Source organism: Hylaeus anthracinus, unplaced genomic scaffold (assembly GCF_026225885.1).
Source record: "Hylaeus anthracinus isolate JK02 unplaced genomic scaffold, UHH_iyHylAnth1.0_haploid 0, whole genome shotgun sequence".
Classification (NCBI taxonomy): domain Eukaryota; kingdom Metazoa; phylum Arthropoda; class Insecta; order Hymenoptera; family Colletidae; genus Hylaeus; species Hylaeus anthracinus.
The window spans coordinates 1,769,457-1,789,090 of NW_026533254.1; the positions used below are offsets into that span (position 1 = coordinate 1,769,457).

The window sequence follows — 19,634 nt, forward strand, 5'->3', positions numbered from 1 at the left end:
ATTAATATTTTTTCTCGACTATTGAAATCGTCGAAAATTCGGCAAAGAAGACAATGTATACAGGGTGGTCCACGTAACGTGTTCACTCCATTGACTCCTAAAATATGCATAGTATGAAAAAACTTTTTATAAAGAAGTTGCATGATTCTAAGGAGCACATATGTAGTGCATATGTTCCTTTTTTAAATTGTAGCGTTTTTGAGATTTCAAGGTCAACTTTGTTATCTTAAATGAAATGCTATATTTTTTCTGTCATTACATCGAAAAACGTAGAATGTTGAGTAAAAAAGTATTAACCTTTATACCGTTATTTTAGGATAACGAAGCTGACATTGAAATCTCAAAAACGCCACCACCTATAAAAGGAACATATGCACTACATAATGTGTTCCTTAAAACCATACAAGTTCTGTATAAAAACTTTTTTCATACCATGCATTCTTTAGGAGTTAATGGGGTCGAGTACGTTACGTGGACCACCCTGTATATTAAACAAACATTATGCATACGGACATAACACGATACCGGGAAGATTGTATTGCATTACGGAAGCACGCAGCGTGCCTGGAAATTGCAAAACTTTTAAACGGCCCAAAATTAATGCATCACTTCAATAACCTAATACAGTATGCATTAATGTTGCTGCGTTAAATGGGACTTGCAACCGTATTTCAATGAATTCCTAGAAATACCGGTCGCCTCGAATTTTCTAGAAGTTCACCGAACAAAAGCTACCGATATACACACGTGTTAGCGAAAATGCAGTCATTGCATATTTTAGTCCGCGAACAAACATAGACATTACTATTCCGTATATACTTTAGAAAAATATTTCCATTTTATGGAGATATACATCAAATATATGTTTTCCTTCGTATCCAAGTAGATAGTCGAAACGTTTATAAAATTTGTGAGAAAATCTACTTAAAGTCCATAAATATATAGATACATTTAGTTTATAATATACAAACAACAGTTAGTTTGGATTAATATTCTTGAAAATAGTGTTCAGATGTGGTGGACTCGTACATTTATTTACATTACCGACAAGAACACACAAATAAATTAATAAGAAAAATGAAACTCTCATACCTTAAAATCAGCCTACAACATTATTTACACAAATATTAATTTAAACAGTCCGAATATTAAAGTTTGAAATCAAAGGTTGTGACGTGCAAACTGTTGCGATAGATAGATATAAGTATAGACAATATGAACAATTGTAACGTGTACATATTAGAAACGCGGACCCTGTTCAGGACCTGCAACAGCGAGGCTTCTGCGGGGAAAAACCCCCGTACGCGACACAGTACCGAGCGTCCTGCTAGGTATCACCCCGGAAAAAACCCATAACAATCGGAACTTCTCCATGATCCGCGCTCGGCTATGAAATAGCCGAGAGAGAGACAGACTTTGAAAGCAAGTACGCCTTCACTTGGAGAGCAGACGACACCACGCGCTGTTCGGCACTCTTCAAATACCGGCATTTTTTCCAAACCCTGTCTAGAGGAAGACGTATACACGGCACCTCCACCCTCCTTACATTTTGAGCCAAGAAAGAAGACGTGTTCCACGGCACTCTCGAAGCTTCCTCCGAGCATCTTTCATTCCTCCGACTGGATTTTTAATCGCGCCGTGTAAAAGTTCGAGCGTGTGCGTGAACCTCGCCCGTATCGCGAGAAAACCGTGACATCTTTCTTAACTTTAAAACAAATGTAAAAATATTAATTTTACTTAATAAATAACCAAAGTTTTTTCAAACAAGATTTCAAATTATTTCATTTCACATTTGCGTACATGCATTCAAAGAATATTCATGAATAATTTCAGAAATATTCGAAACGAGAACAATTCTAAAAATTGTGCTGTTATATCGTAACGCATTAAACTAGATTGGCCAAATATTGAATATTACTGTCCTTTATATTTAAAATCACAGAGACAAGAGATACCGTTAGACAAAAGCTGCGTTAAAACCAGAGGTGGATAAATTTTATACGAATCATACGTACCGAATAAAACCAACGTATACCGATTTATTATTAAGAATTGTACGATTGAACGGTTAAATTTTTATTTGTTCGTTATAAGTGTTCTATCGTTCAAATTCTGAAATTCAGAGATTTTTTCTTCAAATTGAACCTAATATTCTCGAAATCAGTTTTCAAGAAACCTTTCAAAAGAGCTAACAAAAAAAATCAACTTGTAAACAAATTTAACAGTGTTGTGACCCCTTAATCCCACTATAATTTTACGCGGAGTAGGTCGCATTCGAATTGCAATAAAATCACTGACATAGACCGCGAAAGGTGATCGATCTAGCGTGGAATGACCCTTCCGGTTTTCCTGTTTGCGCGTGATTTCCCCTCGCCGTTTTCGACGAGCCTCTCCAAACGTTAACGCGCACGGAATCAGCCGCGATCGCGGTGAATTGAACCCGATAAAAAGCGAAATCGCAACAAATTGCGGCGAACCCAAACGCAGCGTTCGCCTGGCCAAAAAACGAACGAGTCTATCGTAAGCCCCCAATGTGTCATGATTTCCGGAATTATACGGCCCCTGATTTAAAATCGGCCGCGATTAACGCGAATCAACTTATTAGCACTCGATATTCGCAAATCAGAATTACAATTCGCCGCCCCCCTTTTTTCCTGGCGAATATCGTTGCTCGGCTGGACCACAAATTGCGCGCGAAAATCCGATGCGTTTTTCGCGTCAAGCACGTTTAACCCCTTGCCTCGCCATTAACTTTGTGTCCACGCGTGCCACAGTCAGCAATAAAGTCACTTGCCTATCATTGCCAAGCATCGGTCGGTGGTTTTTCGTTAATAATTCAGAAACGAAGCATCATCAGACACTTTTCTAAAAGCAAATTGTGATTCAGTATCGTCCCAGCTACCCCCCATTTCCGGTTCTTACACTAATTCTGAGACACTCCGTATAAATAAACAATGTTGCTTCACTCGTGCGTCGATTCTTGTTTGTTTATACAGTTTGAGATACCCTACCCTCCCATCTTCCCAACAATTCCAATAACAAAAAAGCGTCGACATATCAGAAGAAGCACATTGAAAGTACATTTAGTATAGTAGGAGTCTCGCATGGTGAATGCTATACTAGACAATATTTGACCTTAGTAAAGATTATAAATAATCCCTGTATCATGCAAAAGTCGGATGTATTATATGAAGGTGACGATGGTGGTACAGTAGGCTGTTCTAATGATGATAATGGGATTGACACCGGTCATCAAAGTGACAAAAATAGAAATAATACAAAAAATTCAAATTTCAAAATGTACTCTTTCTAAGCTTCCACATTATTATTCAGTTGAGTGAAATTAAATAGTATGTTTTGGACGCATCAAGTTGTGTTTTATTTGTATGTCAAGGGGTTAATTGGCGTTCCTTGATAGCGAAACCACGTTTGCTGTGCCTCCCCTAGAACACGTTAGATCATAATCCGCGGATTGGATTACATATATTATTCGATCTCTATTCTTTATTCAGCATTTTGCAGAAACGCGAGAAAAACATCAACGGCGTTATAAATTTCCACGTTAACGTATTTTTCGACACCGTAAACGTTGGCCGAGGAAAGCGTCTGTTTTCACGTTTTTCCACGAACAGCAGACAAATGTTTTCGACATAATTCGACACAGCCAGGGAAATGTAACTGTTATCGTGCCAAGTCAATACCGATTTCGGACAAAACACAGATGGATGCGTGGTGTATAAATGTGGCGGCACGTACGAGATGGTATACAAAGCGGTGGGTAGAACGTCCATGCGATTTATTAAATACTGTACCAGTGAGCATTGTTATGACGCGAGTGTGCAAATATTATTTTGCATGTACACCAATCGATGTTATTCGGTTCTGCCCGTGTGTACAATTCTGTCCTCGGTACCACTAGCGAAATTTTAGTGGACCGACTTCCATGAGCCGTAAGAAGGCTGCCACGAAGAAACGAAATCTGTACAGGGATATCGAGTACATTCAAGTAAACAGATTTAGAGTTTCAACAATATTAACTCAATATGCTTTACACTGTTTGCTGGTCGTTACGTACTCTTCATGTTTGTCAATATTACGCTTGGCACTTCGTGTGTCAAAAGTCGACTTAATAACGCAAGCCACATTGGGACACTGGGATTTATATATAAAAAGTTACCAAGGGTTTATACATATGTCGAGAGTTGGTAACTTTAATTATTTACATGAAAAACCATGAGAAAAGGTGGAGGTCAAAGTTGATTGATCTACAAACTTACATAAAATAGAGATGATCAAATTGCGCATGAAAAAGAAGTTATTCATGAATAATAAAATAAAATTGAATATTCTTTCTTCAAAAGTAAATCAAATATTTATAATGAAATCGAATTAAAATCTCATTAAAAATGAACAACCTCGATGGAAAAACATTCAGAAACATATTTTCTCTCGTAGTTTTTCCATTTTTTAAATAAATATTGCAAGCAGCTAGTTCTTCAAACATATTAAAATTGTCATCAATATGAGGGAGCAATGATTCGAAATAAATGAAATTCTTTGATGTTTGAAACTTTTATTTAAAATAATTATATTCGATCTGTGTAGAGTATAATAAAATTTAGTATTCCTTTTTTCAATTTGTGAGCAGAAAAGTAAGTCAACAAAGTCAATGAACGTACACGAGATTTGATTATTTATCCTTGTTTATTTCTTTCACCGTTTTGCTTACATATTAGACGAATCGTACAGCTAACACATTTAATGCTGATACGAGAATTATTTTACATGCGGATAAATAATATTCACTCACGAGCGAACGCTAAAGATCTCTGTTTCTCATGTCTATCATTCGCATACATGGATGTACGTACACATTAAAACATATCCGAATAATTAATCATGCAATCCTTGATACCAGGGCACCTGTATCCATTCGAAAACATTTATCAGAGTATATGCGCGCGGACCTTGCATTATAAATAACATTTAAGTTTTCTTCAAGAGCACGATTTGATTATACAGGTCGCGGTCAAATAACATGTACTATCGGGCACGAGGTGGTTCTTTATGAAAAGTAAGAACAAAATAAACTTTGTACATTTAAAGCTTAGTTTTTGAGAAAATCGAGTTTGAAAATCCTATTCGTACGTAAGCTGTTACGGCTAAGTTACGTAACTGATAAAACAAGTACAATACATAAGTATTGTGTGTATTTTTTCTTGAACTCGGTAACTTTTAAACGCTGGATAGACGTTGTTTAGAAACACGATACGCGTTATACGATGCTCGACGAACCGTAACTCAGCCGTAACAGCATACATACGAATAAGATATTCAAACTCAATTTTCTCAAAAACTAAACTTTAAATGAAAAAATATTATTACATAGTTTGTTCTTATTTTTTCATAAGGAACCACTTCATGTCCTCTAGTGCATGTTATTCGGCCCCATCTTCCATTTAAATAGTAAAATTTCTACTACTTGTCCACTTAACTCCAACTGTAATTGACAAAATCCTCGAAAGGCCGCAGGTTCCCTATGTTTCTCTGACCTATTACATTGATCATCATAGTTTAACAACTGCAGAAATGTATATTCTATCAAATTAAACCTATCGCTTATTTTGGGCGCATAAATTGTCTCTGAAAAGTCTTTGCAACTTTCTCTATTAAAGGGTCAGCTCGCCAACGAAAGTACGTGGAACGTGACACTCGCGTCCTAGCTAAGCGTCAGTCTGATCTCTTTCGTCAGCTTCAAGGATTCGATTCTTTCAGCGCACTGCGTTGTCTAACATGAAAATTCACCAGGACCAGATTCATCGTCGAACAGAATTCCCACCATGAATTCGATAAAATCCCCATCGATCTAAAATTTTTCTTCGACATTTGGTAGAAAAGGTACAATGAATATAAAAACAAGGGGCTCCGATTTATTTCGCGAATCAATCCTTTCACTTCTTCGATTTCTATACATAAATTACAGAAAGAAAGAAAGATACCGACTCAAGTCCTTTCTACCAAGCATCAAAGTGCACGCTGGTGTTCATCGACGAGGATGAAATATCTTCTAACAAAATTGAGCCTCCCAGAAGAGTTGTTCAACTTCTTCAAACGAAAAATAGAGGATACCGTTTCGAGATTTTTTCTCGACAATTGACTAAAACCGCGAGATTTCGAGAAAGGAAGTTGATCGGTACGACTCCTAAGAGGTTCATCGATAATGCTTGACTCACCGATGAGCTGTCCCTCGGACGATCCGTGAAAATGATCCTGTCCGTCTAGTAAGGCGATGACAAGTACGATGGAGGTGTCGAGGGCAGTGGGGTCCACTGCTAGTGAACCCACGAGGGAGGTGCAGCAGGAGTCGCCGCATTAGTGCTCACGTAAACTCCTGCGGGTGCGTTTCCAGCCGTCGTGCCGACGACGTTGTTCTGAGACACGGCACCGTTCTGACCGATGTTTCTATCGCTCACTTGAATCGCAGCCGTGCCCATCACGCTCTGCTGGAAGTTGAAGTCCAACGTTCCGTCCATCGACAGCTCGTGTTTGATCACCTGAGATACAGGTTTTACTGTTTGGTGCATTGGTAGACTACTTATTGGATTACAAGTGAGGCGAATAGGCTTACACAAACGTACTCTATAAAAAGAAAGGCTGTATCCAAATAAGATTATTAGGGATATGAGTTATCCATGCAAATAAGGATTTCTTGATAATACAGGGTGTCCCGTAACTGGTGGTACGAGCGAGTAGGGTGTGATCCTACGTGAAAAATTGAATCGAAAATGTAGAATGAACATTTTTCGTATGACGCTTTATTCTCGAAAATAATAAGTTTGAAAATTTGTCGAATGTTAAAATTTAGCTACGATCTCCGGACTTATCACCTTTAGATTTTTATTTGTGGGGTCATGTTAGGTCGATTGTGTACAGTGATGACCTGACGTAGCGCTTGAATAATTAAAATTGCACAACGACACGTTAAAAAACATTCAATCCAATTTAATAAGGAGAGCACAGTTATGTTTGCGACAACGTGAACATCACTTCCAACAGTTCATAAATTACATGAATTCTGGAAATCTATTCATCGATCCATTGATTACGTTTACAGACAAGAATGGAGGTGATCTATAATGAAATCCGTCGAGCTAAAGCTGATCAAGTGCACGTGTACTCGACGAATTTTCAAACTTATTTTTTTCGAAAATAAAGCGTCATATAGACAAATTTTATTTTATATTTCAGATTCAATTTTTCACGTAGAATCACCCCCCCCCCTCCACTCACTTGAACTACCAATTACAGGACACCCTGTATATTTAAATAGGAATTGACCGGGGGAATGACTACTAGCCAGAGGAGAAAAGTTCAATGGTGTATTAGTAGGCTACTAGAAGGCTGTGTTTAAATAAGATTATTAGAGATAAAAAGGATCTATAAAAAAGCCAATTTTCTAAACTATCTATACTAATAATATTAAAATGAGGTAAAGGTTGTTTATTTGTTTGTTTGTATCTAGGGTATAATCTCTGGAACTACTGAAACGACTTTTTAAATTGTTTTCAGTAATAAAAAACTACACTATCCCTGAGTAACAGAGGATATGCTTTATTTAAACAAAAATAAGTGTTCAATTTGAAATCTCAAAATTTGTAAATCGAGTCGGAAGAAAAGCGTTGCTCGAGTACTTTATCGGCGTACGCAGACCAAATGGTTCAATATACTTGAAAATAATGTAATATAAAAATATTGGTTATCAATAGATCTAAAAAAGAAGTCAGCGACACGATATACCGATCTTTTATATTTAAAGCACATAAACATTTTATAAATGTATTTATGAACGTTAAAAATGAATTGAAAATTATAAGGTGAACTTTAAGGGTGCTCATTAAGTATAATACATTAATCTTTATAAAAAAAGAATCATTTTATCATCTGGGAAATTTCATGAAGATAAAATTTGCCCTTTACAGCATGTTATTTGGTCGTATAGTTTAGGAGATAATAAAAAATGAATATAATTTACAGAAAAATGAATTGATAAGTGAAATGATAATATATTTAAAAAAGGCCTGGCAAGGAAGACTGATAGGGAAAAGAGAAAAGTTTAATGTCGTATTGGTAGGCTTGTTACAGAATTGTAGTTTGAATTATGGTTGATAATTCAAATTGCTGTGTCCTTTTGATCAAATACTCCAACGTTTCGCCAACATTGCAGCTGGTTTCTTCAGAAATCAAATGACATATCGCTGATCCATGAAGAAGCTGTAATGCTTGTGAATCTAAGGAGTATCTTCTCCAAAGAACACGACTTACATCTGGAAGCCTTAATTAATATCCGTGGGAGCCTCAAATATCGTGGTTTGTATTGTTTTAAACAAATGCACAATTTTTAGAAGAAAGGATCTGAATAATATATTTAAATAAGATTGGGAAAACGACTGTTGACTAAACGAGAAACATTCAGTAGTGTATCGATAGGGTACTTTCTAGATTACAATCGAGACGTACAGTTTCAGATAAATGTACAATCTATAAACGAAAGGATTTCTCGATGATGTATTCAAATAAAGCCAGCCAAGGAAGAGAATGCCAGAGAAAGGAGAAAGGTCCTCTATCAAAGTTCCGCAGAACCATAGATTTAAATTTGAATTTGTTTACTGTAAAAGGATACTTTGGATTTAAGTGTCCATACTGTTCATCATCAATATATTGATGTACGACGAGTTTACGTGTATTTGTGTTTCTGTTCATACTGTTGCTCCTTCTCATTCCTTCGTTTTGGTGCTGTCTGTTTAGTGTAGTTATAATGCTTTTCAAGAATTTTGGCCAGTGAAGATACTACTCCGTAAAAAAAAAAATAATTTGTTGTCATTATAAATGTCGACCATGGGAAGTAACTAGTATTATTTTATCAGGGCAGAAGTAAAAGGTTAATCTAAAGATAGAAAGATATATTGACAGCAAAACAAAAGATATATCGATGTTTAAAAATATTGCAAGACGCACTTTTTATGAAAAAGATGTTTGACTTAAAAAAAAAAAAAAAGATAAGACGTCTCAACTTGCATGTATGTTCGGTCATATAATTATGTTTACTTTTAAGAAAACATTGTTCAATTAATTGTGTAGACGAATGCAACGTCTGAAATTAAAAAATCTATGTTTTGCATACAATTTATTTAATTTGTTAAATTTTAAGTGCTTGAAATACAAGTGTCTAAAACATAACTGTACGTATAGGTACTACATAAATATATTTTACAATTTAAAATAGAATTATTGTGTACAAATGTTTGATGACGAAAGTCTAATTGAAATATGCATATAGGGTGCCACAAAAATGCCTTCACTTTGATAAACAAAGATGGATATACTTATGAATTTGTCTAAAAAGTAGTTAAATAGTTAATGAAAGTCGATCCACTTAAAATAAATGGATTTTGTATTAACTCGAACACTTGTTTTAAGCATGTATTATTACACATAATTTTCATGATATGAAATGTACAGTGTAGTCTGAAAAGTGCAGTGATCGTTTCTCCGTCAAGTTTCTAGAAGTTTATTATTAAAATTAAAAACACAATTTCCATTTAAAAATATATTAAAATTTATTAAAATGAAAATTTACTTAACACAGTTCTTTAAACATTCAGGGTCAAAATGGTATTTGATCACAATACTTGAATCAGAATTAGCATTTATTATTTAAGTATAAAGTATATTACAAATATAATATATTCACATAAAACTTAACAATCTAAAGTAAGTAAAGTGTATATTTGCGACCGTACACGAATAAATACTTTGGTTGCGAGGGCTGTTCTCAAAAAAGAAGACGCAAACGTCTGTATGAGCAACGAACAAGTAGAAATATACGACGCAATACACCCTTAATAACCACTTTCAAACTACGACAATTTTTAACGACAAATATTTTATTCGTATAAATTATCTTATAAATATTAAAATTCTATCGAAAAAAAATTACTACAATATTACTATTCACAGCTTTAATCAATCCAACAGGATTTCAGTTTTCTTTACATTGACAATTGTAATATTTGCTTCGATACATTGCTAACATAGTTTATTTAAACATTAAATTCAGACAGTAACGAGTATACGTAATCGTACAAATCGGAAACGAGACTCACCTCTTCAACGGTACAAGCGAATCCACCGTGGTCTTCAATGTTAATGTTCAAATCGTCAAGAATCGTGGAATTGTTGAGCGCTCCCATCAACTGTCCCATCATCGTGCTTGGCGCGGGGCCACAAGGTGTTGGTGTTTGCGTTTGACTGGTTCCGGTTGCTCCTGTTTGTGGCTGTTGGTGCTGCTGCAATTGCTGTTGCTGCTGTTGGCACTGCTGCGTTTGTATCATGTACTGAAGAGTTTGCTGTTGGCTGTTCCCTAGCGCCGTGGGACTCGGTTCGCTTTGTTGATAGGACGGTGACATTCCAGCCACTGGACTCAAATTCTAACATATGGCAAGACAAAAGGAAACGATGAGACAGGATACTTTTCTCGCGTAACATCAAATTTGCTATAATACGCGCCGAGGTATACGATTTAACACGTTGATTGCCTGACTTATACCTGTAAAACATATGAGCCTATCACTTCGTTTCTATACAATTGAAATTATTTGTATTGAATTTAAACTTGTATTTATTTTTGTAACTTCGCAAAATTCACAAATACTATGCACATTTATTTTCTTTAATTTCTCATCTTCAGAATTAATTTATTCAGTTGTTTAGAGGAAAATTCTGTCACCTATATATGGGTGATGTGGCGTCCAACGTGTTAAAGGGATAGAACACTGTAAACTGCACTTTTAAGAAAGATACATATATATAGAAAATGTTTATAAAGATACTATGCGGAGCATGGTTTTTAAACTTTTAGTATGTGACTATTGTGACATTCAAGTCCACATCTATCAAGTTCGTTTTTTAATTGTTGGATGTCAGTACGAGCTTTTTTTGACGCTTGTTAGAGACAACTCTACAAAATGATATAAGACCAAGATGGAACTCTAGATTTTGAAAACTCTTAGGAAACTCAGTAAATAAAGGATTTAAAAAAAAAACGACTACGTCAGATCATAGCGACTAGTTTTCTGAAGAGAAAATGAGTTAGATCATATCGACTGGACTCAGAGTTTTCTCAAAAAGCTGTCATCCAGATGAAAAGTGTCGTTTAGAGATAAACAGAGTTAAAGTTTCAGTAGCCTTCAGTCAAACGCTCAACACTGCTCCACATTGAAAGTTGTAATTCTAGCAATTGTAAAGATTTCTTTCTTAAAATGTTGACACTACATTGTTGAAATATATATTTTTCGATAAGTGTAACAATAACAAAAAACCGACTTTTTTTAAAAAATGGTATAGTGTTCCCTGTTAGGAATTAAGTTATTTTCTCTTCGAAATAAATAAAGTTTGACGACGAAAAAGATGATAGAAATTCAGTTTACCAGCTAATACTAACTTTGACGTATAACGAACAATTAACCGATTCACTTGGGTAATAGCAATCAATTTGAACTACGGGACATCGTAGTTGGCAGTGAATGGGTTAATCAAAATTATATACAAGGTCTACGATATCCGATAAACGTTGTCAATTTATTCACCTAGTCATTCAGAATAAAAAAGGTTATATACACTATAAGTTTCGTTTCGTTTCCTTATCAAAATAAACATATTATGTTATGAAAAGCTGAGATAAATGGTTCCCAATGGCGAAAGCAAAATTCGATTCACTGAATAGTATTAACTCGTTTTTCAGATGCAGAATATACTCACATTGTGTTCGTATAGTACAGCTGGGGAAACTACGTATATACAATTAGCAAGGGTAACTTAATCGCACAGTCCCTTACCATTCTGCTTTCTAAAATGTTTTTTGAATTTTAATAAAAAGAAGTAAGGATAAGGTAAATATGTCAAAATTACAGTTTTACTGTCAGAGAATAAACCTATAGTGTATCTGACATTTTTTTGTTCGGAATGAACGACCAAAGATATGGGTGAGGCTTGACTATCAATCAACGAGCTAGAATTTAGAAACAAAATACACCGGAACAAAATGATAATATCATCAGTTTTTTATTTAAAGGCGATCATTCGAATATACGAACAGGGAATACTCCAATTTAATCTGTCACTTGATCTGATGAACTTTCCCCGGATTTAGAATGGAATGTTGCCCAGGAAAGAAAGTGGAGGCTCGACCAATTAAGGACACTCTGGAGCCACTTTGCGACGCAATTAAATCACATTCGCACGGAACGCGTTCCCTTAGTAAAATTATACTAATCTAAAACCAATGGAGAAGTTTAATATACTCGTTTTTTTTTTAAATACGAGGGTGGCCTGAAAAATGTCCAGCCTCGATCATAAATGTCAATATTATAGACGAGATAGAGTTAGAATACAATCTGTCGAATAATATCATGTTCTATACAAAGATTACGACAGTTTAAGAGGGTTCTTCTTACATACTGTTTTTTCACAATATTTGTTTATATTTTTTTATTTGTTCGATTTTATAATTTTGTTTTTAGTTTTCACTTCTCGATTATGTAAATTCATAAAAGAATGTAATCTATGCGATGAAAAAAGATACTGTAAACATTTGAAACACAATGTACAAACAAGAACAAGTACTTTGTATTAACCCTCAGATACAAAATAAATTGTATTATGTATAAACCTACGTAACGCCATATAATTCTCATCGTTATTGAGTTTCATAGTCGATCAAATAAAAGAAAATTCTAGTTTTAACTATTGCCATTCAGATTAAATTAAATAGGTGGGTATTGTGTAAACCTAGAAAATAATCACTACCAAGATGAGATAACGATGCTAGAGCAATAATGGAAAAGCAAGCACATATAAAAAGTAAATTACAATTTTGTTCGAATTATTAGCCTTAAAATTGTTCAGACCATGCACGCAGTTCGTCTAATCTCTCGATCTGAATATTCGAAAAACAAACTAGTACGGACAAACAGGCCGAAAACGTCGGGCAAGGGTTCTGAAAAATAAGAAAATCTACATTTCGGCCTTTTGTCGGGCTCGTAATTCGCGGCGTACGATGCTGTTTCCCGAAACAATCGACGAAAAACCTGGTAAACCGGGATAATCTAGCCTTTCACCCTTTCAACGGCTACGTCCAGGTAGAAACCGGTGCGCTTTGTTCCCTTTGAACGGTGAAATGTAATACGCGACTTACCCTTTTCACTCTTTGTCCACTCACCATTTGACAAGCGCATGGCTGCAGACCATGAATCGGGCATCTTTGCTGATTTGCAGATTGAGGTGTCGGTTGCAAAGCAAAGGAGGACGATCCCATGGTAAGGCTGTTGCTCCTTTGATACTGGGTCTCGTAATAAGAAGGTGGCGGGCCTGTCTGAGTTTGATGGCTCGGGGGTGACGTCTGGTACATTTGATAGGAGTCCAGTTTCATCGTTTCTGCGAGGCTACCGGCTGTATACGCAATCGTTTAACAAAATGTATGTCAATTGGCATTGTAGTACTTAATAGTTTACTGTACAGGGTGTCCGAAAATTAATGTAAGAATTAGTGTAAGAAAATTGGAGGTAGCTGATTCTGAACCACAGTTTCCATTGCAAAAATGTCAGATGGTGCTTCGTTTTTGAATTATTAACGAAAAACCATCGACCAATCACAGCGCCCGACTAGCGCGCGCTCAGTCGCGAGAGCATAGGCTCGAGCCAGGATTGGCTGGCTACAGTGCGCTAATCGGGCGCTGTGATTGGTCGATGGTTTTGCGTTAATAATTCAAAAACGAAGCACCATCCGACATTTTTGCAAAGGAAACTGTGGTTCAAAATCATCTCAGCTACCCCCTGTTTCCGGTTCTTACAATAACTTTGGGACACCCTGTATATGTCTTATGTCATATTGTGTATCTTAATCTTTCAAAAAACGGAAAAAATGCGTCAAAGTATTATGGGAATAATCGGCGAACCTTGCTATGAAAAATAACGAATATGAAAACTTAGTGCGTACCTAATTGTTCTGGGCTGTATGGTGTGTATGTTGGTGTCCATTCCGGTTTTCCAGGAATCGCCGAGATTGGACTTAATCGGCCGCAGGATGAATCGTTACTCGAAGCTCGGGGGCTCGAATGAAAAATAAGTCAAATATAATTTAAATGTGCACGCGAAGTACTAACCGAATCTGGGCAAATATTATTTGAAATTCAAGAGAAAAAATGGTGTTTCGCGCGATCGAATCAATTTCTTACTTTTGTTGTATAAATGATATATAGAAAGAGTAATATTCGTTTATATAACACTTATTAATTCATATCAAAAATTTATATGTTAATTTAACTGCTTCAAATAAGATGGCAGTCAATCTTAAATCCTAGGCACGAAAAATATATCTGTCTCTTCCTTTTTAAAATTGATTTACTCATATGTAGAGATTTTGTTAAAGAATAACTCATTCCCTATATCTTAAGCACTCCATAATTATTTGAAAATGAGACGATTTGTTACTTTAATAATCACTTGAGTAATACTTTATGCGATCAATGCTCAAATTTGGTATAATTTGAGGCCCTGAATGTATTGTAGTATAGTATCTATTATGCTACAAATATTTTATATTAAGTTTAATGTTTCGAGTACCGAAGCACATAAAATTACATTAGAGTTTTCAAGGTGAAATTGCATTAACATAAAAAATGCCGCATTCAATTTGACACATGATATTGATACAAATCATGACAAAGCAAATGATATAAGCTCACCAATATGTATCGTCTTATCAGTTTGTGCAATTACGATGCAAATGTTGCAGTTTAGTCGAGTTAAACCGAATTAGTCGCTTGAAGTTGATTTCTTGACTACGACAAATGTCTAAAAAAACTTTCACATGACAGAAGACAGAAATCTATGTTTGTGGGATATCGCGAAATAAACAGAAAATAATGTATAATGATAGCGAAACGATTACTGTGAATATAACCTTTCATTATTAATAATCTTGAACGGCCAATTGATGTCGTCGAGACAACAGTAACACTTACTGTTTGAATTCCTTATGATAATCTATTCATTAAACTTATATTTATCTCGTAACAGTGAGATGTTTTACTTTCACTGTAAAAATCATAATAGATAAGACAAGTCTTGTACGATTCCTTGAACCGATACCCTCAAATCTTCCTAATTAGTAATGAACAGCACCGTGACACTCTGATGGTCTACGTTGTTCTAGGAAAATAGTATTACGATACATTCAGTCCTTGATGAATATATGAAACATAGTAAGAAGCGAAAATTTACGCGTTGAACTTGAAATGGAATACCGATGGATAATGATATTTCACTGTTCCAGGGTGACACGCATCTAGATACAGTGGGTGTAGAATGTATTCGTACACCGATTAATTTCCTAAAAAACTTTTGTGTGAAATTGTAGTTTCCTAACTTCTTTTTTTATAATCAATGATATTTTACATATTCTCGGAAGTCTCTAAGATAGATATAGTCCAAACAACATTTACTAGTTAATATAATTTGTGAAATGAACAAAAAAATGCGAAAATGGGGAAAAGTGTTGAAGCAAAAAGTATTTGTACGATTCTTATGACGAACCATTTACAGTAGAGTTTATAACATAAACACATTACTTTATTGCTTTGTACGACTTAGAAAACATCAAATTTCCAGTAAAGCACTTTTAAAAAGGCTCTAATAGAGGAATGGAAGAAAATCCCACATCGAATAACTAATAATGTAGTTAATTTAATGCTTAGAAAAGTTACAATAATTATAAAATTAAAAGGAAATCCCACGAAGGGAGTATTATATACTTATAAATTAATGTAAATTTCTCCTTTTTTTAAACAAGTTTTAAAAATTAAACAGTTGTGCGAATACTTATTGCTTCAATATTTCTATCGATTAATTATTTTTTTCTTGTTAATTTCGCAACTTACATAAATAGCTATGTCTTTTGTAATCTATCTATTCTAAAGATTTCCGATTGTTTATAAAAAATAAGTTAATAAATTACAATTTTACACAGTTTTTTTGGAAATTGATCGGTGTACGAATACTTTCTACACCCGCTGTAATTACTTTTTATCATTATCGGTGAGATATTTAATAAATTATTATTAAAATATGTTCTCCGACACTGTTAGAAATGGAATATATGCAAGATAATCAAATTTACTAAAAATATCATAATTCTACACCCACTATAGATATGTAGAAAAATCGAAATAATATTTTGCAAATAATAAACAAAGCATAACATATATCAATTGATTGTGTTGAATATAATTACGTTAATTTTTTTTAACTAAATCAAATGAAACGAATGATTGAACTGCAGGAGAAATACCGAAATAATTCTCGCATCATTATTTGAAAACTGTTTTTCTTTGAGGTGACATTGGAAATAACTGGAATGTAAGTACAAACACGAACGCAATAGTAAATCGTTATTTAATCGTAAATGCAATGGATATGTAGGAAGTATAAAAACAATTCGAGAAAATAACGTGTGAATCAAAGAATCAATTATTTTCTATAAGTAATTGTAATAAAAAAATAATTTTAATCGAATATTATAAAAATTCTAAACCTAACTGCAATGATTAATTAAGAAGTTAATGATTGTACATAATGTTGATTAATTTGAACGTTTAATAAAATTAATTGTTGATCGTTAATTTGGTGATTTCTAATCGAAATTCGATTCGTATTAATAATTAAATTGTGAATCGGTTATTTAAAAGTGCATATTCCTACAAATTCCACGATTTAGTCTTCAATTACTCACTGTACTCATTACAGCTTTTAAACGATTAACTATACGGTAAGTGTAAACTGTCATTACAACGCCGAATCATCGGCTTAATTAAATTCTATCAAACACTGTCTACCATAAAGCATCTGATGAATTCTAATGGTACGTGCAATATTTATTAAATAAGTTGATATATGATTGCTGCCTACGCATAAAAATAATTGAAACACAAACAAACGAGCACGACATTATGTCAGATCATCCCTATGAAACATATCTGCCATGGATTTCTAGCGTCAACATTGTTTGTATCAAGTTCATGTGTCAGCTTGTGTGTGGCAAAGATAACGTTACACTGAAACAAATTGTACCAATTAATGATAAACAACAAGATGCGTCATAGCAAGCAAAATAGAATTTAACCCTTGAAAACCTTGTGACGGGTTCGGTTAAATTGTCAACCTCTTGGCTAGGAATAACGTCTGCAATGGCAATCAGCATATTCAGTCGCGTTTTTTTCTTTAAAAATAAAAAAAAATTAAGATTTTAAAAAAGTAGATAATAATTTTGCAACGACGTCTGATAGCAAACGCTAGAATGAGAATATTAAACATTCATATTTTATATTAACTGAGATTTTCGAGTGTAAACCGTATCTTTTGGATAAAATATACCATCATTTTGTCAACACTACAGCTAGCTTCTTCAGGAGTCGAATGTCACTCTGATATTGACATGCGTCTTGTAATGAAAATCCTTTCAAGCAAGCAATGCTCTAATACTATTCTTATTCACGTAGGTGCAATAATTTCTGCATTGTTTATGTAAGTATGTAATAGGTAGGGACTTCGTCATAGATGACCGCATTTAACTGGGCGTAGGGTAGAGATCGATTTATAATGTAAATGTTAATGACGAAATCGGTTGTGTGATGAATGATCTATAATTCATTTCTCCGTGAATTATATTCGTTTTTTAACCGACTTCGAAAAGGAGGAAGTTACTCAATTCGACATGTATATTTTTTTTCCATTATCATGAAATTTCCCAGATGATAAAGTGATTCTTTTTTATAAAGATCAATATATTATACCTGATCAGTAGCCTTAAAGTTTATCTTATAATTTACAATTCGTATTTAACATTTTTAATCTACAGCTAGGTATATCGTATCGCTAACTCTTTTTTTAGATCTATTGGTAACCAATATCTTTGTATTGTATTACATTATTTTCACGTATATTCAATCATTTGGTCAGCGTACGCCGATAAAGTAGCAAAGTAACGCTTTTCATCCGACTTGAATTACAAATGTTTAGATTTCAAATTGAAAACGTATTTTTATCAAAATAAAACATAGCCTATAGCACTCAGGGATAGTGTAGCTTTCTATTACCGGCTAAATTTTTGAAATCGATTCAGTAGTTCTGGAGATTACCCCCTACATACAAACAAACAAACTTTACTTTTTTATAATATCAGTATAGATATAGATAGAGACATAAGAAATAATTTAAATGCGTTTCTATTTTGAATGCGTTTCTCCCAGTTTGTTTATTTCTCAGCTAAAAATCAAACCAACTTCTATTAGAGACTAGTGATCCGTGATTGGTAGTCATTGAAAGTGACATAAACACTGGTACCTTAAAAGGATACACACTACACCATGCATACCAATATCAGTGTGTCGTTTTATCTCTGAAGAAGTAATCTGGAATGTTGGCGAAACTATGGAATATCTTATCAAAAGGACTTACACCTGGTATCCTCGGTTGGTATCAACCACGAAGAACCGGGTCGTAAAAGCCTCAAATGTCTTATTAGAGATCCAGCTCGATCAACAAGCAGCACGTCAAAGCGGAGACATACCGAAAGTCCGGGGAAAGTTGGAATCCACTTCCGGGTTGGAGAGGGCTGTCCGGGAAAAGATCCAGTCCCTCGCTGACGCTGTTACTTGGACTGGGTATTGCGTCATTTTGCAGCCCACCGTCTCTTATCGCTTCGAGCTTCTTTCGCACGCGGCCGCGTCGTTTGTCCGATTTACTGGGCTCCATGGTCATTGCCCTGTGAAATGGACAATGAGATACAGAATTGGTCGCAGCTTGCACCGCGACAACAACACACTGTCTCTCGATTAGCTGCTCACGATCGGTTACCCGGAGAGAGTAGCGACTTTTTGTTTCCAGAAATAGAATATCTTTATTTCAACTAGGGATTACTAATCGCAGGCATGTCGTGCAACCATGCTTAGATGGATTCGTTACCATGATAAACGACGCCACGCCGCACAGTGGTAAAAGCGGCCAATCTAGGTGGACATTCGGTAAAAATTTCATGTCGACTGACGAAAGAATGGACTTAGCACTGTCATTAAGGATGCTTGACAAGATAAACACTGAATTGAGGATTAAATTTTGTCGACTGACAATTGATCAAACATACCACTGTTTATAGCAATTTTTTTTTTTTTTTTTACGTGGAGGAAATCTGATATCAGATTTAAGTAATATTGAAAATTCAAATACCTGGTTCTAAATAATTGGAAATAGGAGTTTTACAAATTAGATCTGAATGATGTTCGACTTCGTCTGCGACTCGACTGAGAGCAAATGTTAATTTTTAATTGTTATAATTGCGCGACAAGTGGCTGAAATTTAACAAGTGAACAAAGCGACTGTCTTTTGTTTCGGGGAATATTATACTGTTTCAGGTATAAAAGATTTTTAGACAAACCCATATTTTAGAATACTGATTAATGACCAGTATCTAAATTTAATTTCTTCACAGTGGACCGGCCCTATTAAGAGAGGTGATTGTATAAG

The 19,634-nt window shown here is 34.8% G+C and overlaps 1 protein-coding gene across 2 annotated transcripts in view; it reads right to left on the bottom strand.

Annotated features, from left to right (window-relative positions):
- LOC128891386 (forkhead box protein O-like) overlaps positions 1 to 19,634 on the bottom strand; it is a 317,193-nt gene that overhangs the window by 76,980 nt on the left and 220,579 nt on the right. Inside the window, exons 3-7 of one of the 2 annotated variants that reach the window (XR_008460832.1) lie at positions 18,682 to 18,876; positions 14,053 to 14,165; positions 13,277 to 13,506; positions 10,164 to 10,487; positions 6,234 to 6,554 (exon numbers count right to left, since the gene is read on the bottom strand). Coding sequence is in view for 1 of the 2 variants with exons in the window: in XM_054150871.1 (XP_054006846.1) it covers positions 6,333 to 6,554; positions 10,164 to 10,487; positions 13,277 to 13,506; positions 14,053 to 14,165; positions 18,682 to 18,876 (1,084 nt within the window). In the remaining variant the exon portion in view is untranslated. Of the gene's footprint in view, positions 1 to 5,501; positions 6,555 to 10,163; positions 10,488 to 13,276; positions 13,507 to 14,052; positions 14,166 to 18,681; positions 18,877 to 19,634 lie in introns of those variants that run through there. The other variant, XM_054150871.1, reaches the window with a different exon arrangement.